At 50.5% G+C, this 21809-nt stretch overlaps 2 protein-coding genes and 1 long non-coding RNA gene across 7 annotated transcripts; 2 read left to right on the top strand and 1 right to left on the bottom strand.

Annotated features, from left to right (window-relative positions):
* Window positions 1–58: 58 nt before the first annotated feature.
* wdr62 (WD repeat domain 62) lies at window positions 59–11832 on the top strand. Of its 4 annotated transcripts, none has more exons than XM_037473065.2 (33): window positions 59–412; window positions 1394–1485; window positions 1557–1619; window positions 1831–1888; window positions 1971–2138; window positions 2227–2364; window positions 2457–2639; window positions 2751–2911; window positions 2991–3174; window positions 4562–4684; window positions 4785–4954; window positions 5497–5588; window positions 5989–6114; window positions 6186–6378; window positions 6468–6543; window positions 6626–6737; window positions 6806–6869; window positions 6943–7056; window positions 7126–7229; window positions 7961–8013; window positions 8099–8383; window positions 8501–8556; window positions 8622–8758; window positions 8842–8955; window positions 9034–9154; window positions 9243–9321; window positions 9396–9456; window positions 9541–9666; window positions 9872–10073; window positions 10518–10711; window positions 11132–11191; window positions 11280–11386; window positions 11491–11832. In XM_037473065.2, the coding sequence occupies exons 1-33, from the start codon at window positions 308–310 to the stop codon at window positions 11692–11694; spliced, it is 4125 nt and encodes a 1374-aa protein (XP_037328962.2). In that variant the 5' UTR covers window positions 59–307; the 3' UTR covers window positions 11695–11832. The 4 variants fall into 4 exon arrangements, with proteins under 4 accessions (XP_037328962.2, XP_062416923.1, XP_037328946.2 ...); XM_062560939.1 differs by having other exon boundaries at window positions 8836–8955; window positions 9574–9666; XM_037473049.2 differs by having other exon boundaries at window positions 8836–8955.
* A 1141-nt stretch (window positions 11833–12973) lies between these two features.
* On the top strand, window positions 12974–21462 carry LOC119217232 (protein Atg16l2). 2 transcript variants are annotated; one of them, XM_037470728.2, is made up of 18 exons: window positions 12974–13946; window positions 15212–15269; window positions 15359–15419; window positions 15629–15702; window positions 15785–16036; window positions 16121–16183; window positions 16325–16396; window positions 16483–16536; window positions 16609–16711; window positions 16828–16933; window positions 17003–17073; window positions 17143–17214; window positions 17300–17420; window positions 19534–19639; window positions 20077–20229; window positions 20313–20360; window positions 20864–20965; window positions 21039–21462. In XM_037470728.2, exons 1-18 carry the CDS (start codon window positions 13823–13825, stop codon window positions 21130–21132), a joined length of 1734 nt encoding a protein of 577 aa, XP_037326625.1. In that variant the 5' UTR covers window positions 12974–13822; the 3' UTR covers window positions 21133–21462. The 2 variants fall into 2 exon arrangements, with proteins under 2 accessions (XP_037326625.1, XP_037326618.1); XM_037470721.2 differs by having other exon boundaries at window positions 12975–13946; window positions 16606–16711.
* On the bottom strand, window positions 17073–19664 carry LOC119217245 (uncharacterized). The gene is made up of 3 exons (XR_005120219.1): window positions 19528–19664; window positions 17279–17404; window positions 17073–17203 (listed from the first exon to the last, which is right to left on the bottom strand). It is a non-coding gene; the product is annotated as an uncharacterized LOC119217245 (long non-coding RNA).
* Window positions 21463–21809: the final 347 nt, after the last annotated feature.

Raw genomic sequence — 21809 nt, 5'->3', positions numbered from 1 at the left:
GTCCATTGGGTGTTCTGAGGTTGTAGGGTGGAGCTGTGCTGTTCATTGGTCCCTTGCTAGGGAAGTGGGCGGGGCTCAGTTCGAACTCGAGTCCCGCCGCATAGAGAAGTGTCATGTTTCCTTTGGTAGAGAGCATGAACTTAAACCAGTCCTCCATCATTATCCTCTGTGGAGAGGTCTGATCAACTGACCGGCTCCAGCTTCTCATCGGCGGGCTTTCATGGACCAACGTCGCGGTGGGTAGACTGTCGTTAGCTCCCGGGTTGCGGTCCGTTAATTCGGCTGTTTATTTTTAAGTTACGGTGAGATGATGGCGGAGGGAGCAGACAGCGGCTCGGCTAACCCCGCGAAGAGGAAACAATCAGCGGAGAGGAAGAGCCGTCTGAGCCTCAAGAAGAGCTCCAGCAGCCGGGTACGTCCGGGCTAACTGCTACTAACCGTTAGCATCACAGCGTCGTTAGCTCCACGTTAGCATTAACGTTACAGCATCCCAGTGTAGTTAGCTCTACTGGTGAGTTTAAAACTTTCAGGAAGTTTAAAGACGAACTGTTACCAAACGTATTACCGATGAAATGGAGACTAATCTGCTAAAAGTCAACGTTTGACAACTTGAGAGGGGGGATGGGGGGGGGGGGGGTAGTAGTTTTTATTTACCTGACAGCAGCAGATGTGTCTGCGTCTGTTCCCTGATTCGTCACACATTCACAAACATCTACAAAACTCATCACAAATACATTGCAGCGTTCACGATTGTGTGTATATATATATATATATATATATATAATATATTTAAGAAAATATATTTAAAAAAACATCGGAACACCTGCTGCTCTACGCAGAGAGATTCACCTGCTTTTACTGCCCTTGGTATAATTCATCTATTAAGTTAAAGCAGAACACGATGGATGGAGGAAACCTTCTGTGTGTGGGATCTAAAACATGTGGTCACCTTCGGGTGTGTTGTAGAACACGTGTGTGAGCCAGGCCTAATACATGAGTGTGCCGACACATTTGGATAAAAACGGATATGTCTTTCTTACAGCCATAGTGTGACGTACACCAGACACTTACATAATACAGTTAGGAAATATTACGATTGAACCGACCAGGATTGGAACCCCGTGGAGCAAAAACGCATCATCAGATCAGCCGAATCTTTAGAGTTTATCATGTGACAGGAGAACCCTGTTGGACCTGATGTAGAGGAGTGGATTATTGATTGATTGGGTTTACCCCAGCGCACTCTGACATGCTTTTATTGTGAAACTCAAGGTGTACCTTAGCATCTTCTCTTTGATAAACTTCTTGGTCTCTCACATCTAGTTAAGAACCGTTTAACAACCATGTAAATAAAGCAAGGAAGACTAAATGTCAACCTGTGCCATTTCCTAAGGTGAGTCTGGAGAAAGTTTTGGGCATCAGCACATCCAGCAGCAGCGGTCTGACCTGCAACCCAAAGTCCGGACTCATTGCCTACCCGGCAGGGTAAGCCCCGCCTCTTCTCACTCACCTGTAGGCAGGGGGTGTGGAGATGAAAACCTGTGTCTGTGTTTCAGCTGTGTCATCGTGCTGCTTCACCCGAAGAAGAACAAACAGAGTCACATCATCAACACGTCCAGGTGAGTCCAGGTGAAGACCTGTCAATCACCCAGTAACCCGCCCAGAACCGCCCATCGTTAACTAGGGTTTTCAGGCGCAGCTTTCTTCCTGTTTCTGCTCCGGCTAATTGGATTGAATCAGGAAACCTTTATTACCAAAATGTGTCCGACACACAAGTGGTGGGGGGCCCGTGGCCCCTGGGGGAGACTCAGAAGGATGTGTTTGTTTCAGGAAGCCCTTCAGCACTCTGGCCTTCTCCCATGATGGAAAACACCTGGTCACTGGAGAGGTGGGGGCTGACACACACACACGCACACACACACACACACTGTGGGGACACCAGGGAGCACAGGTGACGCTGTGTGTTTCAGAGCGGCCACATGCCCTGCGTGCGGGTGTGGGAGCTGGGCGGAGGTCAGGTGGCCGAGGTCCAGACCCATAAATACGGAGTTTCCTGCGTGGCGTTCTCCACCAACAGCTGCTACATCGTGTCGGTGGGATACCAGCATGACATGACCGTCAGCGTGTGGGACTGGAGGGTGAGCGCCGCGTCGTGTCTTCACAGTGGGCAGTAAAAGGTCCGAGTGGTGCTCATGTGTGTCCTCCCGACTTTGTGCCTTTGAGCAGAAAGGCGCCATCATTGCCTCCAACAAGGTGTCCAGCAGAGTGCTCGCCGTCTCCTTCTCTCAGGACAACAGCTACTTTGTCACAGCAGGGAACCGACACCTCAAGTTCTGGTACCTGGACGCCTCCAAAGAGCGACGGGTACCACCATCTCCTCCGCCCAATGCGGCTCGGCTCCGCCTCATCTGCTCGGCCAATCGGCTCTGACCTCTCCGTTTCCATCCCGCGTCCAGGTGAACAGCACGGTGCCTCTGATTGGTCGATCGGGGTTGCTCGGAGACCATAAGAACAGCATGTTCAGCGGTGTGGCGTGTGGGCGTGGCCTCATGGCGTCCAGCACCTACAGCGTTACCAGCTCGGGTCTGCTGTGTCTGTTCAACCGGAGCCGGAACCTGGAGGCCTGGGTCGACCTCAAGGTCAGTGGGGGGGTGGGGGGGGGGCTCACATTTAGTTAAAGTCAGCGTGAAACCATCACTAGCTGGTTTTAGATGTAAGTCTGTAGAATAATGCGTTGTTGTTGTTGTCAGACGGCGGCGGCGAGCTGCCTCGTGGTCAGCGAGGACCTGATCTTCTGCGGTTGTGCTGACGGGGCGATCAGGGTCTTCACCTCGTCCGGCCTGCAGTACGTCAGCACCCTGCAGCGGCCCCACCGCCTCGGGGTGGACCTCATGCAGAGCACGCCGCGCGGGTACGAGTGCACACCCCCCGGCCCGGTGCGGAGAGAACACGCCGCGCACCCACTGACCAAGTCTCTGTTTCCACGGCAGTCCGCCTCCCGACGGTCCCGCCCGGTACCCTGACACCTTGGCCGTGACCTTTGACCCCGCCGCGCGGCTCCTGACAAGCGTGTACAACGACCACAGCGTGTACGTGTGGGACGTCCGGGACGTGAGGAGCGCCTGGAAGCTCTACTCTGCTCTGTACCACAGCAGCTGTGTGTGGAGCGTCGAGGTACTGCACCCCCACCCACACGCACGCACGCACGCACCCCCACCCACCCACACGCACCCCCACCCACACACACCCCCACCCACCCACACGCACCCCCACCCACACGCACGCACGCACGCACCCCCACCCACACACACCCCCACCCACCCACACGCACCCCCACCCACCCACACGCACGCACGCACCCCCACCCACACACACCCCCACCCACACGCACGCACGCACCCCCACCCACACACACCCCCACCCACCCACACGCACCCCCACCCACACGCACGCACGCACGCACCCCCACCCACCCACACGCACCCCCACCCACCCACACGCACCCCCACCCACACGCACGCACGCACCCCCACCCACACGCACGCACCCCCACCCACCCACACGCACCCCCACCCACCCACACGCACCCCCACCCACACGCACGCACGCACCCCCACCCACACGCACGCACGCACCCCCACCCACACGCACGCACCCCCACCCACCCACCCACCCACACGCACCCCCACCCACCCACACGCACCCACACCCACACACACCCCCACCCCAACCCACACGCACCCCCACGCACACCCACACGCACGCACCCCCACCCACACGCACCCCCACGCACACCCACACGCACGCACCCCAACCCACACACACCCCCACCCCAACCCACACGCACCCCCACGCACACCCACACGCACGCACCCCCACCCACACACACCCCCACCCCCACCCACACGCACCCCCACGCACACCCACACACACGCACCCCCACCCACCCACACGCACCCCCACCCACACGCACGCACCCCCACCCACACGCACCCCCACCCCAACCCACACGCACCCCCACGCACACCCACACACACACCCACCCCCACCCACACGCACCCCCACGCACACCCACACGCACGCACCCCCACGCACCCCCACCCCCACCCACACGCACCCACACGCACGCACCCCCACCCACACGCACGCACCCCCAGCCACCCACACGCACCCCCACTCACACGCACCCCCACACGCACCCACCCACACGCACGCACGCACCCACACCCACACACACCCCCACCCCCACCCACACGCACCCCCACCCACACGCACACCCACACGCACCCCCACGCACACCCACACGCACGCACCCCCACCCACACACACCCCCACCCCCACACGCACGCACCCCCACCCACACACACCCCCACCCACACGCACCCCCACGCACACCCACACGCACGCACCCCCACCCACACACACCCCCACCCACACGCACCCACACGCACGCACCCCCACCCACACACACCCCCACCCACACGCACCCCCACGCACACCCACACACACGCACCCCCACCCACACGCACCCACCCCATAGAGCGTGTGTACTTGTCCTCAGGTGTATCCGGAGCTCTCCGATGTGTCTCTGGCGCCGTCCTCCTTCCTCACCTGTTCATCCGATAACACCATCCGACTGTGGCACACCGACCCCCCCACTGGACTCCGAAACCAGTACAGCCACGTAAGACCACCATGGGTGCCAGTATACAAGAGCAGTCAAAGTACAAGTGTGCCGAGGCGTCTGCGTCGTGGTTCTCTGACCCAGCTGACTTCCTGTGCAGGACCTGCAGAGGATTCTGTACGTGGGGGAGAACACCAAGCACCTGCAGGCCGAGAGTGAGAGGGGGGGGGAGGCTGCCGCTGGGGCTGATGGGAAAGCGGGCATCAGAGTTCTCAGCATCAGTCCTGATGGACAACATCTGGCAGCCGGAGATCGTTGTGGAAACCTACGGTGAGAATATTCAACTGGGACCACTTCACTGTTTTATTCATGTGTATTCAACTAATTCTCATATTTTGAAATTGATTCATTGCAATTTAAAGTTGTTTTTTTTCTTCTAAAGACTAAATCTTATAAGTACCGATCACTTTAGAAAGTGTGTACTTTAGCCTCCATGTGATCATGTTGGAGGTGGAACATGTTGAACAACGTCTCTTGTTGTCCTCGTGCACTTTGCTCTCAACTCTCATCATGTGACAACAATGTCCCACGTTTAGCAGGACGTTTCCACACCACTGTCCTTTAGGGACACACTGGTGTCTTCTGCAGGTAGATGTTGAGATGGAAGTAGCCTAGCAGCTAGCTTAGCTTAGCAGCTAGCTTAGCGTAAAGCGGTCCGTTTGCACTCGTCCCCCTTCTGTTGGACACGTGGAGGACTTCCTCTGCTCAGTGTTAAAATATTTTGTTTAATTCATTTCAGCCACAATAATCTCATTGATTGACGCGTTAACTTTAACCCCCCCCCCTATTTCTGTGTACTATGCCTGGCTCAGGATCTTTGGTCTGGAGTTCCTGGACCAGCTGGTGAAGATCGAGGCTCACGACTCAGAGGTCTTGTGTCTGGATTTCTCCCCCACAGCTACAGGTAGGAGGTCTGGGGTCAGAGGTCAGAGCCAGGTGAAGCAGCTGGGGTTCATCATAGACGAGTACCTAGAGGGCCCCAGAAGCCACAAAATGAAATCAGTGCGTAATGTTTGAAGAAGAGCTTCACACTGATGGTGTTCATCTGATGGAACGCTTCATCAGCACAAAGTACGGAGAATCTGTTGATACTTGACTGATAGGGACCCATTCCACATACACACCTTCTGCTGGTCTTCATCCGTGTGGTGGTCCTCGTCCACTCAAATGTGGGGGTGAGGTTGTGAGGTTCGGACTTTGGACGCTGGAGGACCCAGAAAATGAGACGCAGCTCCAACGTGCTTCCATCTCAGTCAGCTGTTAAGGTTCCTCAGCCCACCCAACCGATGACGTCATGCTTTCAGGTGTGAAGCTGTTGGCCTCGGCCAGCAGGGATCGGCTGATCCACATCTTCAACTTGGAGAAGAACTACACCCTGGAGCAGACGCTGAGCGACCACTCGGCCTCCATCACCGCCGTCAAGTTCACAGGTGACGTAGATGGCGTGTGGCCCAAAGCGGAGCTCCCAGCGGGCGTGTGACCTGGGGTTCCTTGTGTGCAGGCCACAGTCCACAGGTGGGTTTGGTGAGCTGTGGAGCCGACAAGAGCATCTACTTCATGTCAGCTGAGCAGGTGGAGGGGGGGCTCAGGTTCTCCAGGAGGCACCACGTGGTGGAGAAGACGACGCTGTACGACATGGACCTGGACTCCTCCAGGACTCACGTCTCCGTGGCCTGCCAGGACCGCAACGTCAGGTCAGAGAGAGCAGAAGAAGAAGAGCGCGTGTTCATAGAAGAAGAAGAAGAGCTCACTGCTCCTCCTCCTCCTCCTCTTCTTCTTCCAGGGTCTACAACGTGGAGACGGGGAAGCTGAAGAAGTGTCTGAAGGGCTCCAGCAGTGATGAAGGCGCTTTGCTGAAGGTGTAGATCTTGATTCAACCTTCTTGAATACAACGCAGCAGATGCTGGCGGATCCATTCATGGATTATTGATCGCTCTGCAGGTCCAGATGGATCCGTCTGGCTCCTTCTTCGCCACCAGCTGCTCCGATAAGAACATCTCCATCTTCGACTACGAGACCGGCGAGTGTGTCGCCACCCTGTTGGGACACTCAGGTGAGTGAATCCCAGGTGAGGCTCCGCCTCCGGCGCGTTGGACACAGTGTGACCGTTTGTTTCCTCAGAGATCGTCACGTGCATGAGGTTCAGTCCGGACTGCAGACACCTGATCACGGCCTCAGGAGACAGGTGGGTGTCGTCGTCATCTTCATCATCTTCATCATCATCATCATTGAGTCTGACTGACCACGTGGGCGTGTAGTTGTGTGTTTGTTTGGCGGCTGGACTCTCAGATGACCAGCACCATGAGGAGGAGGCGGGGCCTCAAGCTCTCCTCCACCGCTGGAACCTGCCGACGCAACCAGCAGAGCATCAGGTGAGTGGGCTGCTGAGGACCTGGGGGCTCAGGGGGGGGCCAGGTGTTCAGTCCATGTTGTTGTTTCAGGAGGGAGACCTTCATCACCGGACCTTCCTCCCAGTGCCCTCAGATGGAGGAAGAGGAGGAAGAGGCTGACCTCGGGACTCCAGCGAGGCCGGACTGTGCTCAGGGTGAGTGTGTGTGGGGGGGGGGGGGGGGGGGACCACGAAGCTCTCCCCATCCCACAGAAGCTCTGTGTGCCACTGAGCTTCTTAAGAGCCACCTGTAAATAAAGGCACTGTTTGCCGTCCTGTCACAAGTGTTTGACCCTGAGGTCCTTAAGTCACATCTCCATCACCTTCATGGCCTCAGAAGAATGTGTCCATCAAAGAGGATTTCCACACATGCTATAAATGGGGATTGGGGACATGAAGAGGACACTTTGTGCAGGTGGATCAGAGTCAGTAGGTGTAGTATAAATATAAATAATAATACGTGTTATTCATATAGTGCTTTACATATTTATATATACTCAAAGACACTTTGCAGTAAAACATTTAGTACATGAACACAGATTCAGCAATGAAACCTCATTAAAAGCCTTTTTACTTTTAGTAAGTCGATATTTTTAATATCGATTGTCTGTATTCCTCTTTGTTTGCATATTTTATGCTTCACCTCCTCAAATATTTGATCAGCGGCTGAGAAACGTGCTGCTTGTGTCTTCTCCATTTGGGCATCAATGTGTGATGGACACGTGGTTCTGGTTCTGGATCCACTGAAACCGATTAAGATCCCACTAAGTCAAGCTGGGCTTAACACTTAGCCTGGATTCCTTTATTCTACTTTTGTGCAGCCCCCCCCCCCCCCCACCTGCTCCCCTTTGTTGTTCATGAGGTTGTTGTTGTTGTTGTTGTTTCAGATGCTCAGCTGCTGCAGACCAACGGGAAGCTCCCCATGTGGTTCAGGAAACTGGTTCGTACCTGTTTGCTGCTCGAGTGTCTTTGTACCCGCCCCTTTACCAACGTGTGTGTGTGTGTGTGTGTGTGTGTGTGTGTAGCAGGGGCAGGGCGGAGCCTCCACAGCCGCCCAATCAGCTGCTGAGCCTCATCGGGTAAGGAACCGGTGGGCGGAGCATCCAAACCCTCTGACCATCTGCGCCAACTTGTCCCCGAGTCCCACCAAGAGTCAAGAGGCAGAAGAGGAGGACGAGAAGGAGGAGGAAGGAGAAGAAGAAGATGAAGAAGAAGATGAAGAAGAGGAGGATGAAGATGAGGACGAAGGAGACTTCCACCCTCAGAGTCTGGAGAGTCTGCTGGGAAACGAGGAGGAGGAAGAGGAGGAGGTGAGTTCACTGATGTTTAAATAGACATTTTAGTGCAGAATGACAGAAGCGTCACACGGTGTGTTCAGGGACTGTCGGACGTCTGCATTGTTGATTTTTCATTGTCTCCTGCTCCAGATTCCAGGTGACATCAGCAGCTACATCCTCCACCCAAACACCACCTCAACTCACAGGTGAGGTTCTCCTTCCGCTGCGTCTGCATCGCTTCTTCTTCCACTGACCCCGCTTTGTTTCTCAGGGAGGTCGAGGTGGGGGCCGTGACCTTTGACCCCCAGCAAGAGGTCAAAGGCCACAAGGTGTGGAGCGCTCAGCTGAGTCCGGACTCCGCCTGCTCCGAAGGCTCAGCGGGGAGCACGGAGCAGCAGCAGGACGCGGGTCAGTGAGGAGGAGGAGGGCGCTGATGATGATGATGATGATGATGATGATGATGATGTTGTTGACGTTGTCCTCAGACACAGACTCGCTCAGCCAGGGGAGTTCTGTGGGCAGCTCGGTTCTGGAGGACGAAGAGGAAGACGACAACAACTCTCTGAAGAACCACTTTGACACTTTGTCCTCCAGCCTGAGCAACGGTACCAGACGCTCTTCATCACCTCCCGCCCCCCCCTCACCTGTCCACTTATGTGTCCCTGTGACCTTTGACCTATCAGAGAAGTTTGACACCGACCTGAGGGCCCTGCAGCCTAACCCCCGGGAGGAGGAGAAGGACTACCTGAACCCTCGGCTCAGCATCTCCACTCGCTTCCTGTCCCGGTTCCAGGACCGGATCAGGTGAGTGTTACCCACAATCCTCTGGGGCCGCGGGCCCTTCTTTCACGTCCTCGTGGGGATAACAGATGTTCTCCACCTTGTTTTTTAGGGTGTGGCCGAGCAGAGCCCCGCCCCCCGTCTCCATCCCGTCCAGAATCTCCGAGGGGAGCGGCGTGAGCGACACATCGGTAGAACGCACCTGAAGCTCACCTGTGAAGGTCCTGACCCGACCAGCTGGCTGACCCCTGCTGTTTGTCCACAGGTGACCTCTGAGCCGAGAGACGGCGCCTCGACGGAGTCGCCTCGGAACCCCGGCAACAACGGTGAGTCTGTCAACAGGAAGTGGGCTTCCACGCCAACAGTGGGAGGAGTCAAATGTGTGTGTGTGTGTGTGTGTGTGTCATCAGTGAAACGCAGCCACTCAGTCCTTTGTCGTACAGCCTCCTCCATCATTTCCCATCAGCCCCTTCGCCGGCCAACACGCCGCCGCCGCCACTCCATGGTGGTCGTCCAGTGCAGAGAAGCGCTGCGAGGTGTGTGTGTGTGTGTGTGTGTGTGTGTGTGTGTGTGTGTGTGTGTGTGTGTGTGTGTGTGTGTGTGTGTGTGTGCGCACATGCGGGTGGTCAGTTTTCGGGCTTTCTTCACAAGGTCAGGGGTCAAACTGTCTCTGTCACTTCCCCCTCACTAAGATGAAAGTGCACCTGTTTGTCTTTACCTGAGTCTCCTTTCACCAACCAGACGTCACCTCCAGCGGTCAGGTGACCTCATCGGCCCAGCAGGGGGCTCTGCTCGGCTACCTTGGAACCACAGCCAGCTCCAGGGCCAAACTGATCCAGGACCCGCCCCCCAGCCCCCCCCAGGGGGAGGAGAAGGAGAACGTGTGCTCCTCAGACCTCGGTTCTCCTGCTGGTCTGGACCCCCATGAGGACCAGACCAGCAGGTAACATCCTGCAGGATCACCAGAGTAGTTCCAATGAAGTCGCTTTAATGCGATCCTCTAATGGCTCTGACGCATAATGCTCTGCTCTTGCTTTGGGACGTTAGCTTAGCAGATCGCTAACAGCTGATCCACAGAATAAACACTTTAGTGAATTCTTACATTTGTGTGCAAACATGAACACAAATGACTTTGCAGAACAGCTTCATTTTAAAGAGAAAAGAACCTTTTACAGAAACACTACGGTAAGAGGAGGCATAACTCAGAACAATTATATGTAACACGTGTAAATGTGGGTAAATCGACAACTTTTTAAAATCTATTGACATCTAGTTAAAATAGTTCTAAAATTGCTAAATATTTTTTGAATGTTTTATCAGAAATTGTTATTATTATTGTATTCATATTTAATTTAAATATATCCAATTCCTGTCTCTTGTCCGTCAGCCTCAGGCCGTCGTCACGGCAACCCACAGCCAGCCCAGCGGTGATGTCACAGGGCGGAGTCAGCAGGTTGAGCAGCGTCAGCAGCGTCAGCAGCGTCGAAGAGACTCTGACGAGTCACAACCAAACCTTCACCCTCAGTCCCTGTGACCTCATGGGGGGGGCAGGGTCCCACAGCAGAGGCCCCACTGAAATGGGTACCACGTCGCTTTCATACAGTCGTTGTTTGTTCATTTATTAAAATATTCATTGTGATCTTTACTTGAAATAAATTAACCAATCACACAATTTGAATCGCAATTAAAGGTTAGTTTTTTTTGCACAGGTGGTCCTCTGCAGCTAGCTTAGCCTAGCAGCTAGCTTAGCTTAGCCTAGCAGCTAGCTTAGCTTAGCCTAGTTAGTTTTACTTGTCTTGCTGCAGCGCTTCGTGTTATCGCTTACATCAACACGATCATGTGACAGCCTTATTTTTTCCAAAATATACGGATTTATTTCCTTTGACTATTCAAACTTTTTCCCCAAATATTACTTCTTCCTCATATATTTAAATATATTATACATAAATGATCACCTTTTACATTATTTTTTGCCATAATACATTTTGTCCTCCGTAACAGACGCCCCGCCCTCCTCCTCCTCCTCGCCTCTGGTGGAGAAGTCCCGCCCCTTTCAGCCAGGTAACTTCCTGTCGAACGTTCCTTGACTCTGATTGATCAACTGAGTCGATCCTTCGTGATCCTCAGAGGATGGACTGCATGTTTACAGGTGAGGAAGAGGAGGAGGAGGAGGAGTCAGTCAGTCTTCAGCAGTGTCAGCAGGTCGCCAACGAGCTGCGACAGACGGCCAGACGAGCCGTGCACCTGTACCAGCAGGTACCTAAAGGGTTATTCATCAAAGTGTAATCACAGCAATAGATTTAAACTAAACGGTATAAACTCCATTTGAACATAAATGAATTGATCTGAATTCTCCCCAGCTCGGCGTCGCTGATCGGTGTCTCCAGATGTCCGCCGTGCTGGAGGGGGCGTTTGCTGTCGTCCACGCCGAGCTGCAAGCGCTGCTGCAGGGGGGCGGAGCCCCGTCCGCGGGGGGGCTGCAGGACGAGGGGACCGCGTCCCTGCTGGAGAAATACTCTGAGCTGCTGGTTCAGATGACCCAGAACAAGCTGAAGCGGCTCTGATTCTGGACCAGGCGGAACGGACCTCACTTTATCAGTATTGGATTTAAAGCACCTTAAGTTAGCGTCTGTTTTCATCTGTTTTTAAGTGTTTTGAATAACTGTCACTGTACATAAATCCTTAATAAATCCTTAATGTGTCTCAAAGTTGAATATTTCTCCCCCCTCCAGGTTCATTATTTAATGTAGCTCACTATGATTATTTAGCTTCTTGGCAGTATTCATTTAAATAAAATCTATTTTGTGTTTTTTAATTCACAAGAAGCTGGTTTAGTTGTATTTACTAAAGCACAAATTAATATGACATTTAAATGAGAAACCAGAAATGCAAGCAGCGATGGACGCTCTGCAGACTTCATCTGGAACAATAAAAGGGATCGGATTCATTTGTGAGGGCAGAAAATGTAAAGCGTAGCTTCCTGTGGCCACCAGGTGGCGACATGACTAGAATTCTAAATGCTCCGTCCTGAGTGTCAAACTTGGGCTTCTTACATTCATATTTGTAGAGAACACGCATTAAAATGACATCTGACTCGTGTGCCACATTTAGTTACAAGTTGAGCATGTTGATCCCCCAAAAGCAGGTATACTAGAGAATTTGACTTCCTGTTACCAGTAGGTGGCGCTATGAAGTCTTCTCTTCAAACATGTGAAATGGGAAAGGATCTGATCAAAGTTTACTTGTTGTGATGCTCAGTCGTTTATTGAATTCTTATGAAGTTCAGTCTCTGAGTTTGGTCTTTTACATCTAAAAAATCATGAAAATAGGCTAAAAATGCAGATTTTCAGCGATTAACTGCGGCGCCCCTATTCAAATATTATGAAGAATTAAGGTGTGTTCACGAGTTCAATGTTTACATGTTACAATATTGGTGAAGTCAGGCCATTTCATTTGTAAATGATGGATCTTCAACCTTCTTTAGTTCTCCCACACTCCTCCACTCCTCCTCTCTTCACTGGTTACCAGTGGCTGCCTCATCCAGTTCAAAGCCCTGGTTCTCACGTAGCATGCTGTGAATGGATGGGGTCCAGTCTCCATCCAGGACCTGGTGAAACCCTCCATCCAAACATCAAGCTGCTTGTTCCTCACTGAGAGCAAAACACTGGACTAGATCTCCACTCTTTGCTGTCCTGCTCCTAGATGGTGGAAGGAGCTCTGTGATGACACCAGGACCCCAGAGAGCCTTCACATCTTCACACTAAAGACACACCTCTTCAGACTCAACACTAACACACTGTAGACCTTAAACTGGACTCATAATGGTTCTGATCTATAACAAGTTGTACATCGGCTTATTTGATGAAATTGTACTTTGTTGTTTCTTGTTCTTCTGAGTTTGTTTCTCTACGGTTAAAATGTATTTGTTGTAAGTGGCTTTCAGTTAAATGACACGTGATGTAATTAAAAACACCCCTTGCAAAGTTCATTATCTTCTCAAAACAATGAGATATCATCACTAGTCGATAATGATCCACAGAAAATGTGACGGCGTTAAGGAGAAATGGGAAAAAATGTGTTTTTCACAAAATTCTAAATGGCGGAAACTAAGCTCATTTGCTCAGACTTTTTTGTAGAGCAGGTCGAAGAGCACACATTTCAAGTCAGACTGGCCTAGTGTGGTACTTCTTCTAATTTGTAGGAGGCGCTATAGAGACATTTCTTCATACCCAAATGAGACCTCAACTAACCCATTTTTCACCAGTTCTGATATGATAAATGTAATATGATAAATCCCCTAAAAGGCAAAATTCCTTAGAGAATAATTATGATTCGAAATACAACAGGACCCTAATGACGTCAATGACAAAGAAACAGGTGTCTCCTTCAGGGGGCGTGTCCTGTTTTCCTTCTCAAATTTAACCCGGAAGCGAACAGCGGGCGTTGATTGGCTCACAGACCCGGCAGTTTGCGGCCACACCCCCTGCCAAAGTGACACATCTCCTAGGAAAGACAGTGAGAACAACAACAACAAACACCAGAGAGGAGGAAGAAGAGCGAGCAACATGGCGGCGGGGAGAAGAACCGGAGTCTCGCCCCGCGGCCGCCTGTAGCTGCGGGCCGGTCTGGGAGCGTCTGTCAGCGGGGAGGCGGCATGAGGCTCCCCGGGCCGCTGTGACCGTCCACGCAGTCATGACGGAGTCAGACCCAGTGTCCCGGGCCCGGTCAGCGGAGGCCTGGAAGAGACACATCGTGGGCCAGCTGAAGCACCGGGACCGGAGCCAGCACGACCGGTACCAGGAGCTGATCCGCTTCTGTACGGCCAAGTAGACTTTTTATCCGCTTCTGAGACAGTGAGAGAAGGGTTGCGGGGTGAAACCGAGCCGGATGGGTCGGTTTCGGTGGTGGGAAGTTGAACTGAAATCCTTCCTGTCTGATGTGTAACAACAAGTGCTGTGAAGTCATTTTAATTGATTTTAACTTTAACCAAACTACAAAAGGGTAGTTTCACTTTTTCCGGTAGAATATTGATCTCTCCGGTGAACAAGGACCGTTCCCTGCTTCCGGCACTAGACGGAACCTCCAGGTTTAGGTGCCTTTACTAACTCCTTGAACTCCATGTTCTCTGGATCTGGTTGAGCTGAGGGACTTTAAATAAACCGACTAACTTTATATTTCTATTGGACAGGAAGTGGACAGAAAACTAAACCGTTCACTTCCTCCTCCTCCTCCTCATCATCATCATCATCATCATCACACTGCTGCTTTAAACCGATTATTAATAATAAGTCATCATGTAACAAACATTTTAATTTTATTCCACCCAAAAGTGCAGGTTGAACCTAAAAAAATCCAAATCAGAATCATCTTAAACTGGTCTTATTTTGAAAGGAACCTGGTGCAGAGAAGCAGGAGCTGCTGGACTTCACCAGCCGTGGCTGATGGTCGCACGTAGCATAGCATGTAGCGTAGCATGTAGAGACCCTGATGGTAGCATGTAGCGACGCTGATGGTAGCATGTAGCGTAGCATGTAGTGAAGTCAAAGTCAAAGTAGCTTTATTGTCAATTTCTGCATGTCAGACATACAGGTAATCGAGAAAACGTTTCCCACACTCTCACAGTGAAACATAAAGTGCACAGGCACAACAACAGATAACAGATAAGACAAGACAAGACATTTTTATACAAATTATGAAGCTGATGTTAGCATGCAGCGTAGCTGATGGTAGCATGTAGCATAGCATGTAGCGTAGCTGATGGTAGCATGTAGCATAGCATGTAGCGTAGCTGATGGTAGCATGTAGCGTAGCATGTAGTGCAGTTGTTGTTAGCATGCAGCGTAGCAAATGTTAGCATGTAGCATAGCATGTAGTGTAGCTGAGGTTAGCATGTAAAGTAGCGGAGGGTGAAATCTAGCTCAGCTGAGGTCTTAGCTGAAGTTACCATGTAGCATAGCAGACGTTAGCATGTAGCGAAGCGCATGGTAGCATAGCTCAGCTGAAGTTGGCATGGCGGGTTCTACAGGTGTTACCTGTGACCCAGTAGGAACCAGAACACTTCTGACTGCTCTTTGCTTTCAGACACTCGGCTGCTGGAGAAAACCCGTTTGACCAAAGGAATCCTGAGCAGCTCCCCCAGGTAGCTCACCTGCTGACACACCTCTGGTCACCTGACCTCAGACACAACACGATGATAACGATGAAGGTGTGTTTGTTTTGTGCCTGCAGACGTCCCTCCGTCGGGTCTCTGCTGCAGCACAACGACCAGCTGAAGAAGATCACAGGAGAGGTGCTTTCGGATGTGTAGATAGACAAGTTGGAATGTTTTGGGAAAATTAGTATATATTATAATGTATGAATCTTCATTTATTTGAATAATTGGATCAATGTTGATACCATTTTTAAGAAGAACTAGTGGCTGTGTTAGATATGTTAAAGAGGGATGTGCATATTTCCTGGTACTGATAACATCTCTTCTTCTGTGCTTCCTGTTCTAAGCTGGCCTATCAGGTCCTGGAGCTGCAGCAGCAGACCAGGACCAGAGAAAGTCTTCTGGAGGAGCAGCAGTACAGGTGAGGCCCCTATGACATCACACAATGCTCGCATGTCACTGGTCCATCTCCTCACCTGTGTGTGTGTGTGTGTGTGTGTCAGACTGGAGGCGGAGAAGCTCCGGCTGGCGGGTGCGTTTGATTATCGAGGGGTGCTGCAGCAGCAGGTGGAGCAGGTTCAGCTGGAGAATGCGGCGTTGAAGACTAAGTACGATGAGTTGCTGGAGCTTCAGAGACGAGAGGAGGCAAAACTCCGGGAGGAGAAGCTCCGTGGTGATCGTCTTCTGGAGACCATGATCCAGGAGAAGCAGCAAGCTGCCGCCCACATGAACAGCCGCAACCAACGCAGGTCCAGGTACCTGAACCTCCTCCAACACCCCAACCTCCTCACCTGATCATCCCCTCACCTGTGACCCCCCCCCCCCTCCTTTGTCACCAGAGCTCGGGAAGCTCACCTGCAGAAGGAGCTGCAGTCTACGAGGTCAAAGGTCACCTTAGAAAGGTGAGAACCATTTTTTCTGAATATCTCAAGATTGAATAGATACATTTTCTCATGACATATTCCAGGAGTATTTTAGATATGTTGACTTTGACAGTGATGGTTGTCTTGGCAACGTGCCTGATGCTGGTTTCATTTTTCCAGTTCCAGATCCATGTCTCCAAAGCGTGACCTCCAGCTGGAGTCCAGAGAGGGAGGTCACAGCAGACTGTTCAGGTTTACGGGAACACTTCTGAACTTATTGATTATCATGGATTCATTTGATGGTCGTCTTCATCGTGGGTCTCCTCTGGTTGTCTCAGGTCCTTGTCTGTGTCCTCTCCCAGGATCCTGTCCTCCTTCAGAGACCTCTTCCAGTGAGTCCTCCTTCGGCGTTGATGCTCTGAGTGGTTGGATCCAGATGAGTCATGTGACTTTGATGTCAGCAGGAGGAGGCGGGGCCACTCTGTCTGCAGCATGGAGGAGGACCTGGTGTTTCCTGTGAGGGTCAGCCTGTACGCTCGAGTCCCTGTGAGGGCGCTGCAGGTTCTGGTAATACACTCCCTCTATTTCGAGTATTTAAAAAAAGTAGTTACACATTTGGAAATAAGTATTTCAAATAAATAGAAATACTGCATGAAGTACATGAAGCATGTCTGCCCCATCAGGAGGCCCATGAGCAGGGCATTAACGCCGTGAGGTTCAGCTCCAGCTCTCACCTGCTGGCGACGGGGGGGACGGACCGAGAGGTCAAAGTGTGGGAGGTCCAATCAGGTGAGTGTGTTCACTACTATGAGGTGTTTTCATGGTGATGACCTCACTGACCTGTCATGATGTCACCAGGCTCGCTGACTCACAGGACCACGCTGGAGGGCAGCACCGGAGGGATCACCTGCATTGAGTTCGACCCGGCGGTGAGGTTACCTGTGTTATTCTGTGATGTATTTCAACATGCCGTCTGATATCCGTGGACATGTTTTCAGGGCTTCAGGATCCTCGCGGCCTCCTACGATAAGTCTGCCTTGTTGTGGCGTCTGGACGACTCTGTTGCCAAGGTAACCAGAGAGTGAACATCTGTTCTATGGAGACTTCCACATTGCTCTACCCGTCATGTCTCACCTGTTCGTCTCCCCATCTCAGCTGACCCTGACCGGTCACAGGAGGAAGGTGACCGCAGCAAGGTTCAGTGGTTGTCTTCATCAGGTGGTGACGGGCAGCGAAGACCGAAGCATCAGAGTGTGGGACCTTCAGAGAGCTGCCTGTGAGTCTGAGCAATACCTGATCAATGACTAATGGCTACCTGACCAGTAACTGATCAATACCTGATCACTGATCAATGACTAATGGCTACCTGACCAGTAACTGATCAATACCTGATCAATGACTAATGGCTACCTGACCAGTACCGGATCAATACCTGATCACTGATCAATGACTAATGGCTACCTGACCAGTAACTGATCAATACCTGATCAATGACTAATGGCTACCTGACCAGTAACTGATCAATACCTGATCACTGATCAATGACTAATGGCTACCTGACTAGTAACTGATCAATACCTGATCAATGACTAATGGCTACCTGACCAGTACCGGATCAATACCTGATCACTGATCAATGACTAATGGCTACCTGACCAGTAACTGATCAATACCTGATCAATGACTAATGGCTACCTGACCAGTAACTGATCAATCACTGATCAATGACTAATGGCTACCTGACCAGTAACTGATCAATACCTGATCACTGATCAATGACTAATGGCTACCTGACCAGTAACTGATCAATACCTGATCACTGATCAATGACTAATGGCTACCTGACTAGTAACTGATCAATACCTGATCAATGACTAATGGCTACCTGACCAGTACCGGATCAATACCTGATCACTGATCAATGACTAATGGCTACCTGACCAGTAACTGATCAATACCTGATCAATGACTAATGGCTACCTGACCAGTAACTGATCAATACCTGATCACTGATCAATGACTAATGGCTACCTGACCAGTAACTGATCAATACCTGATCACTGATCAATGACTAATGGCTACCTGACCAGTACCGGATCAATACCTGATCACTGATCAATGACTAATGGCTACCTGACTAGTAACTGATCAATACCTGATTAATGGCTACCTGACCAGTACCGGATCAATACCTGATCACTGATCAATGACTAATTGCTACCTGACCAGTAACTGATCAATACCTGATCAATGACTAATGGCTACCTGACCAGTAACTGATCAATCACTGATCAATGACTAATGGCTACCTGACCAGTAACTGATCAATACCTGATCACTGATCAATGACTAATGGCTACCTGACCAGTAACTGATCAATACCTGATCACTGATCAATGACTAATGGCTACCTGACTAGTAACTGATCAATACCTGATCAATGACTAATGGCTACCTGACCAGTACCGGATCAATGCCTGATCACTGATCAATGACTAATGGCTACCTGACCAGTAACTGATCAATACCTGATCAATGACTAATGGCTACCTGACCAGTAACTGATCAATACCTGATCACTGATCAATGACTAATGGCTACCTGACCAGTACCGGATCAATACCTGATCAATGACTAATGGCTACCTGACCAGTAACTGATCAATACCTGATCACTGATCAATGACTAATGGCTACCTGACTAGTAACTGATCAATACCTGATCAATGACTAATGGCTACCTGACCAGTACCGGATCAATGCCTGATCACTGATCAATGACTAATGGCTACCTGACCAGTAACTGATCAATACCTGATCAATGACTAATGGCTACCTGACCAGTAACTGATCAATACCTGATCACTGATCAATGACTAATGGCTACCTGACCAGTACCGGATCAATACCTGATCAATGACTAATGGCTACCTGACCAGTAACTGATCAATACCTGATCACTGATCAATGACTAATGGCTACCTGACCAGTACCGGATCAATACCTGATCAATGACTAATGGCTACCTGACCAGTAACTGATCAATACCTGATCACTGATCAATGACTAATGGCTACCTGACTAGTAACTGATCAATACCTGATCAATGACTAATGGCTACCTGACCAGTACCGGATCAATGCCTGATCACTGATCAATGACTAATGGCTACCTGACCAGTAACTGATCAATACCTGATCAATGACTAATGGCTACCTGACCAGTAACTGATCAATACCTGATCACTGATCAATGACTAATGGCTACCTGACCAGTACCGGATCAATACCTGATCAATGACTAATGGCTACCTGACCAGTAACTGATCAATACCTGATCACTGATCAATGACTAATGGCTACCTGACCAGTACCGGATCAATACCTCCAGGTGTGGAGGTGCTGGAGGTGTCGTCTTCCTGCAGCGATCTGGTTTGTTCTGAGAACTCGGTGATCAGCGGACACTTTGACTCCAGGATCAGAGTGTGGGACACCAGGTGACCGCCTCCTCCTCTTCATCATCTTCTCCTCCTCTTCATCATGACAGGCTCTTCATCACCAACTCTTCCTCTCCTCTTTATCACCTTCATCTCCTCCTCTTCACCACAGCAGTAGAAACTGTAGATTTAAACCCTGTCATCCTCTTTCTTCTTACCAACCGTTTCCATGGCAATTCCTCGTCTCCCCCTGTTACTTGGCAACAGCTCACCCCCCCCCTCTTGGGCCTTCGGAGTGTGAACCAGCTGATGATTGACAGCTCTGTCCTCTAATCACACACCAGCATCTCCCTTCTAGTCTATAAATGATCAGTTCTGATTCAATTCAGTGATAATGTATATTTATATATTAATTAGTTATTTAAAATGATCAATTTGAGTAACTAATCCTGCTTTAGATTTTGACTTTGTTTTGTCTTGGTTGATGTCGTCCTCAGGTTGCTGCGATGCGTTCAGGAGCTTCCCGCTCAGGGGAAAGTCACCTCGCTGGACATCAGCTCCGACCATCGTCATCTGCTCAGCTGTTGCCGTGACGACTGCCTCCAGCTGGTCGACTTGAGGGGGCGGAGCAATGAGCGTGTGTGCTTCAGGTGAGGAGCAGACGTCCCGCTGTGATGATGTCACTCATCCTTCATTATGGATCACTTTGACTCATTCTGTGTTTGTGTCTCAGAGCCGAAGGATTTAAATGTGGCAGCGACAGCAGCAAAGCTGTGATCAGGTGAGGCCCCTCCTCAGCTCACCTGTGATCAGGTGAGGCCCCTCCTCAGCTCACCTGTGATCAGGTGAGGCCCCTCCTCAGCTCACCTGTGATAAAGTTACGAGATTCATCATAAGTTTACTGTATTTTGATTTGAAGTCAATCGATGTTTGAGGTCGAAAACAGAAAAGATGTTTCCATGGTAACGGCAGGACCAGGATGCTGACAGACGGGCAGAGAGATATTCTGTGAGACAGACAGTGAGGCGGACGGACACGTTCCCCGCTGGGTCCTCTGAGGTTCCAAAGGACCAGCTGGTGAATCATCACGGTTTCACCAGAGGAAACTCACACAAACCGTTTCACATGTGATCAATAAAATATGATTGGAATCCAAAAGAGTAGAACCAGTAGAAAGGGAAACCGAAGCAGGACCAGTAGAAGCACTGGAACCAGTAGAGGCCGCGCCATGTGACTCATCACTTTGGTCGGTGCAGGTGTTTAAATGTCGTCTCCTCTCTTCAGTCCTGACGGCTGCTTCCTGGCGGCCGGCTCGGCGGACGCAGCTGTTTACATCTGGAACGTATCGACGGGGAAGCTGGAGACCCGCCTCCCGGACCGACACAGGTGACCCCGCCCCATGTACATTATACATTTGACTCTCGTATTACCGTTGTGACTAAATGTTGGACTTCTCTAGTTCTTCTATCAGCGCCGTGGCCTGGTCGCTGTCCGGCGAATACGTGGTCAGCGTGGATAAAAGTAGGCGGGCCGTCCTCTGGAGTGACATCTGAGCACTGAAGATGTCGTAAACTGATCTTGGAGCTGCCAAAGGGAACAATTGTGTTTTTAAGCTGTTTGCTGATTGGGCGAAAAGAATGTGACGATGCATTAAGCTTTTTAACTGTAAAACGAAACAAAGGGACCAGTATTTGACCGTTATTTTACATGATGGGCTTGTTACTTTAAATAAGCCATAAAAGAGTGTTATTTTTTTTTTTTTTTATCAAACTTCAGCCCTGATCAAAACTGACAAATATTTATTCATTTTAAGAACTGTAAGTGTTTAATGCTATTTGTTTACTTAATGACAAAAAATTAATAAATATACTTGGAATGAGGAATAGTTGTAAATTACATTACATTACATCACATGTCATTTAGCTGACGCTTTTATCCAAAGCGACGTACAATAAGTGCATTTCTACATAGATACAAACTCAGAAAACAAGTAACAAGAAAGTACATTTTCATCAAATAAGCAGTTTCAAAACATGTTATATAAAAGTTATAAGTACAGTTTAAGTGCTACCATAAATGAAAGTGTGTGTGTGTGTGTGTGTGTGTGTCTCGTGTTTCACTGAAGGATCGTGATGAAGGTGAAGATGATGAAGCTCTAGGCGAGTTCACACGAGTCATTAACGAGGAAACAGGATGCAGCTGCTGCCTTTCATCTGACCTCTTTTATCTG

Source organism: Pungitius pungitius, chromosome 3 (genome assembly GCF_949316345.1).
Source record: "Pungitius pungitius chromosome 3, fPunPun2.1, whole genome shotgun sequence".
NCBI classification, from domain to species: Eukaryota; Metazoa; Chordata; class Actinopteri; order Perciformes; family Gasterosteidae; genus Pungitius; species Pungitius pungitius.
This window is presented reverse-complemented; position numbering and strand designations above follow the sequence as displayed.

What these genes read in the sequence shown, in the direction of transcription:
- wdr62 (XM_037473049.2), top strand. Translation starts at nt 308, where the DNA reads ATGATGGCGGAGGGAGCAGACAGCGGCTCGGCTAACCCCGCGAAGAGG. An exon ending in TCCGAAACCAGTACAGCCAC is followed by an intron (nt 4,685 to 4,784) that starts GTAAGACCACCA and finishes CTTCCTGTGCAG; the next exon opens with GACCTGCAGAGGATTCTGTA. An exon ending in GAGGCCGGACTGTGCTCAGG is followed by an intron (nt 7,230 to 7,960) that starts GTGAGTGTGTGT and finishes TTGTTGTTTCAG; the next exon opens with ATGCTCAGCTGCTGCAGACC.
- LOC119217232 (XM_037470721.2), top strand. Translation starts at nt 13,823, where the DNA reads ATGACGGAGTCAGACCCAGTGTCCCGGGCCCGGTCAGCGGAGGCCTGG. An exon ending in TGAGGGCGCTGCAGGTTCTG is followed by an intron (nt 16,712 to 16,827) that starts GTAATACACTCC and finishes CTGCCCCATCAG; the next exon opens with GAGGCCCATGAGCAGGGCAT. An exon ending in AGTGTGGGAGGTCCAATCAG is followed by an intron (nt 16,934 to 17,002) that starts GTGAGTGTGTTC and finishes TGATGTCACCAG; the next exon opens with GCTCGCTGACTCACAGGACC.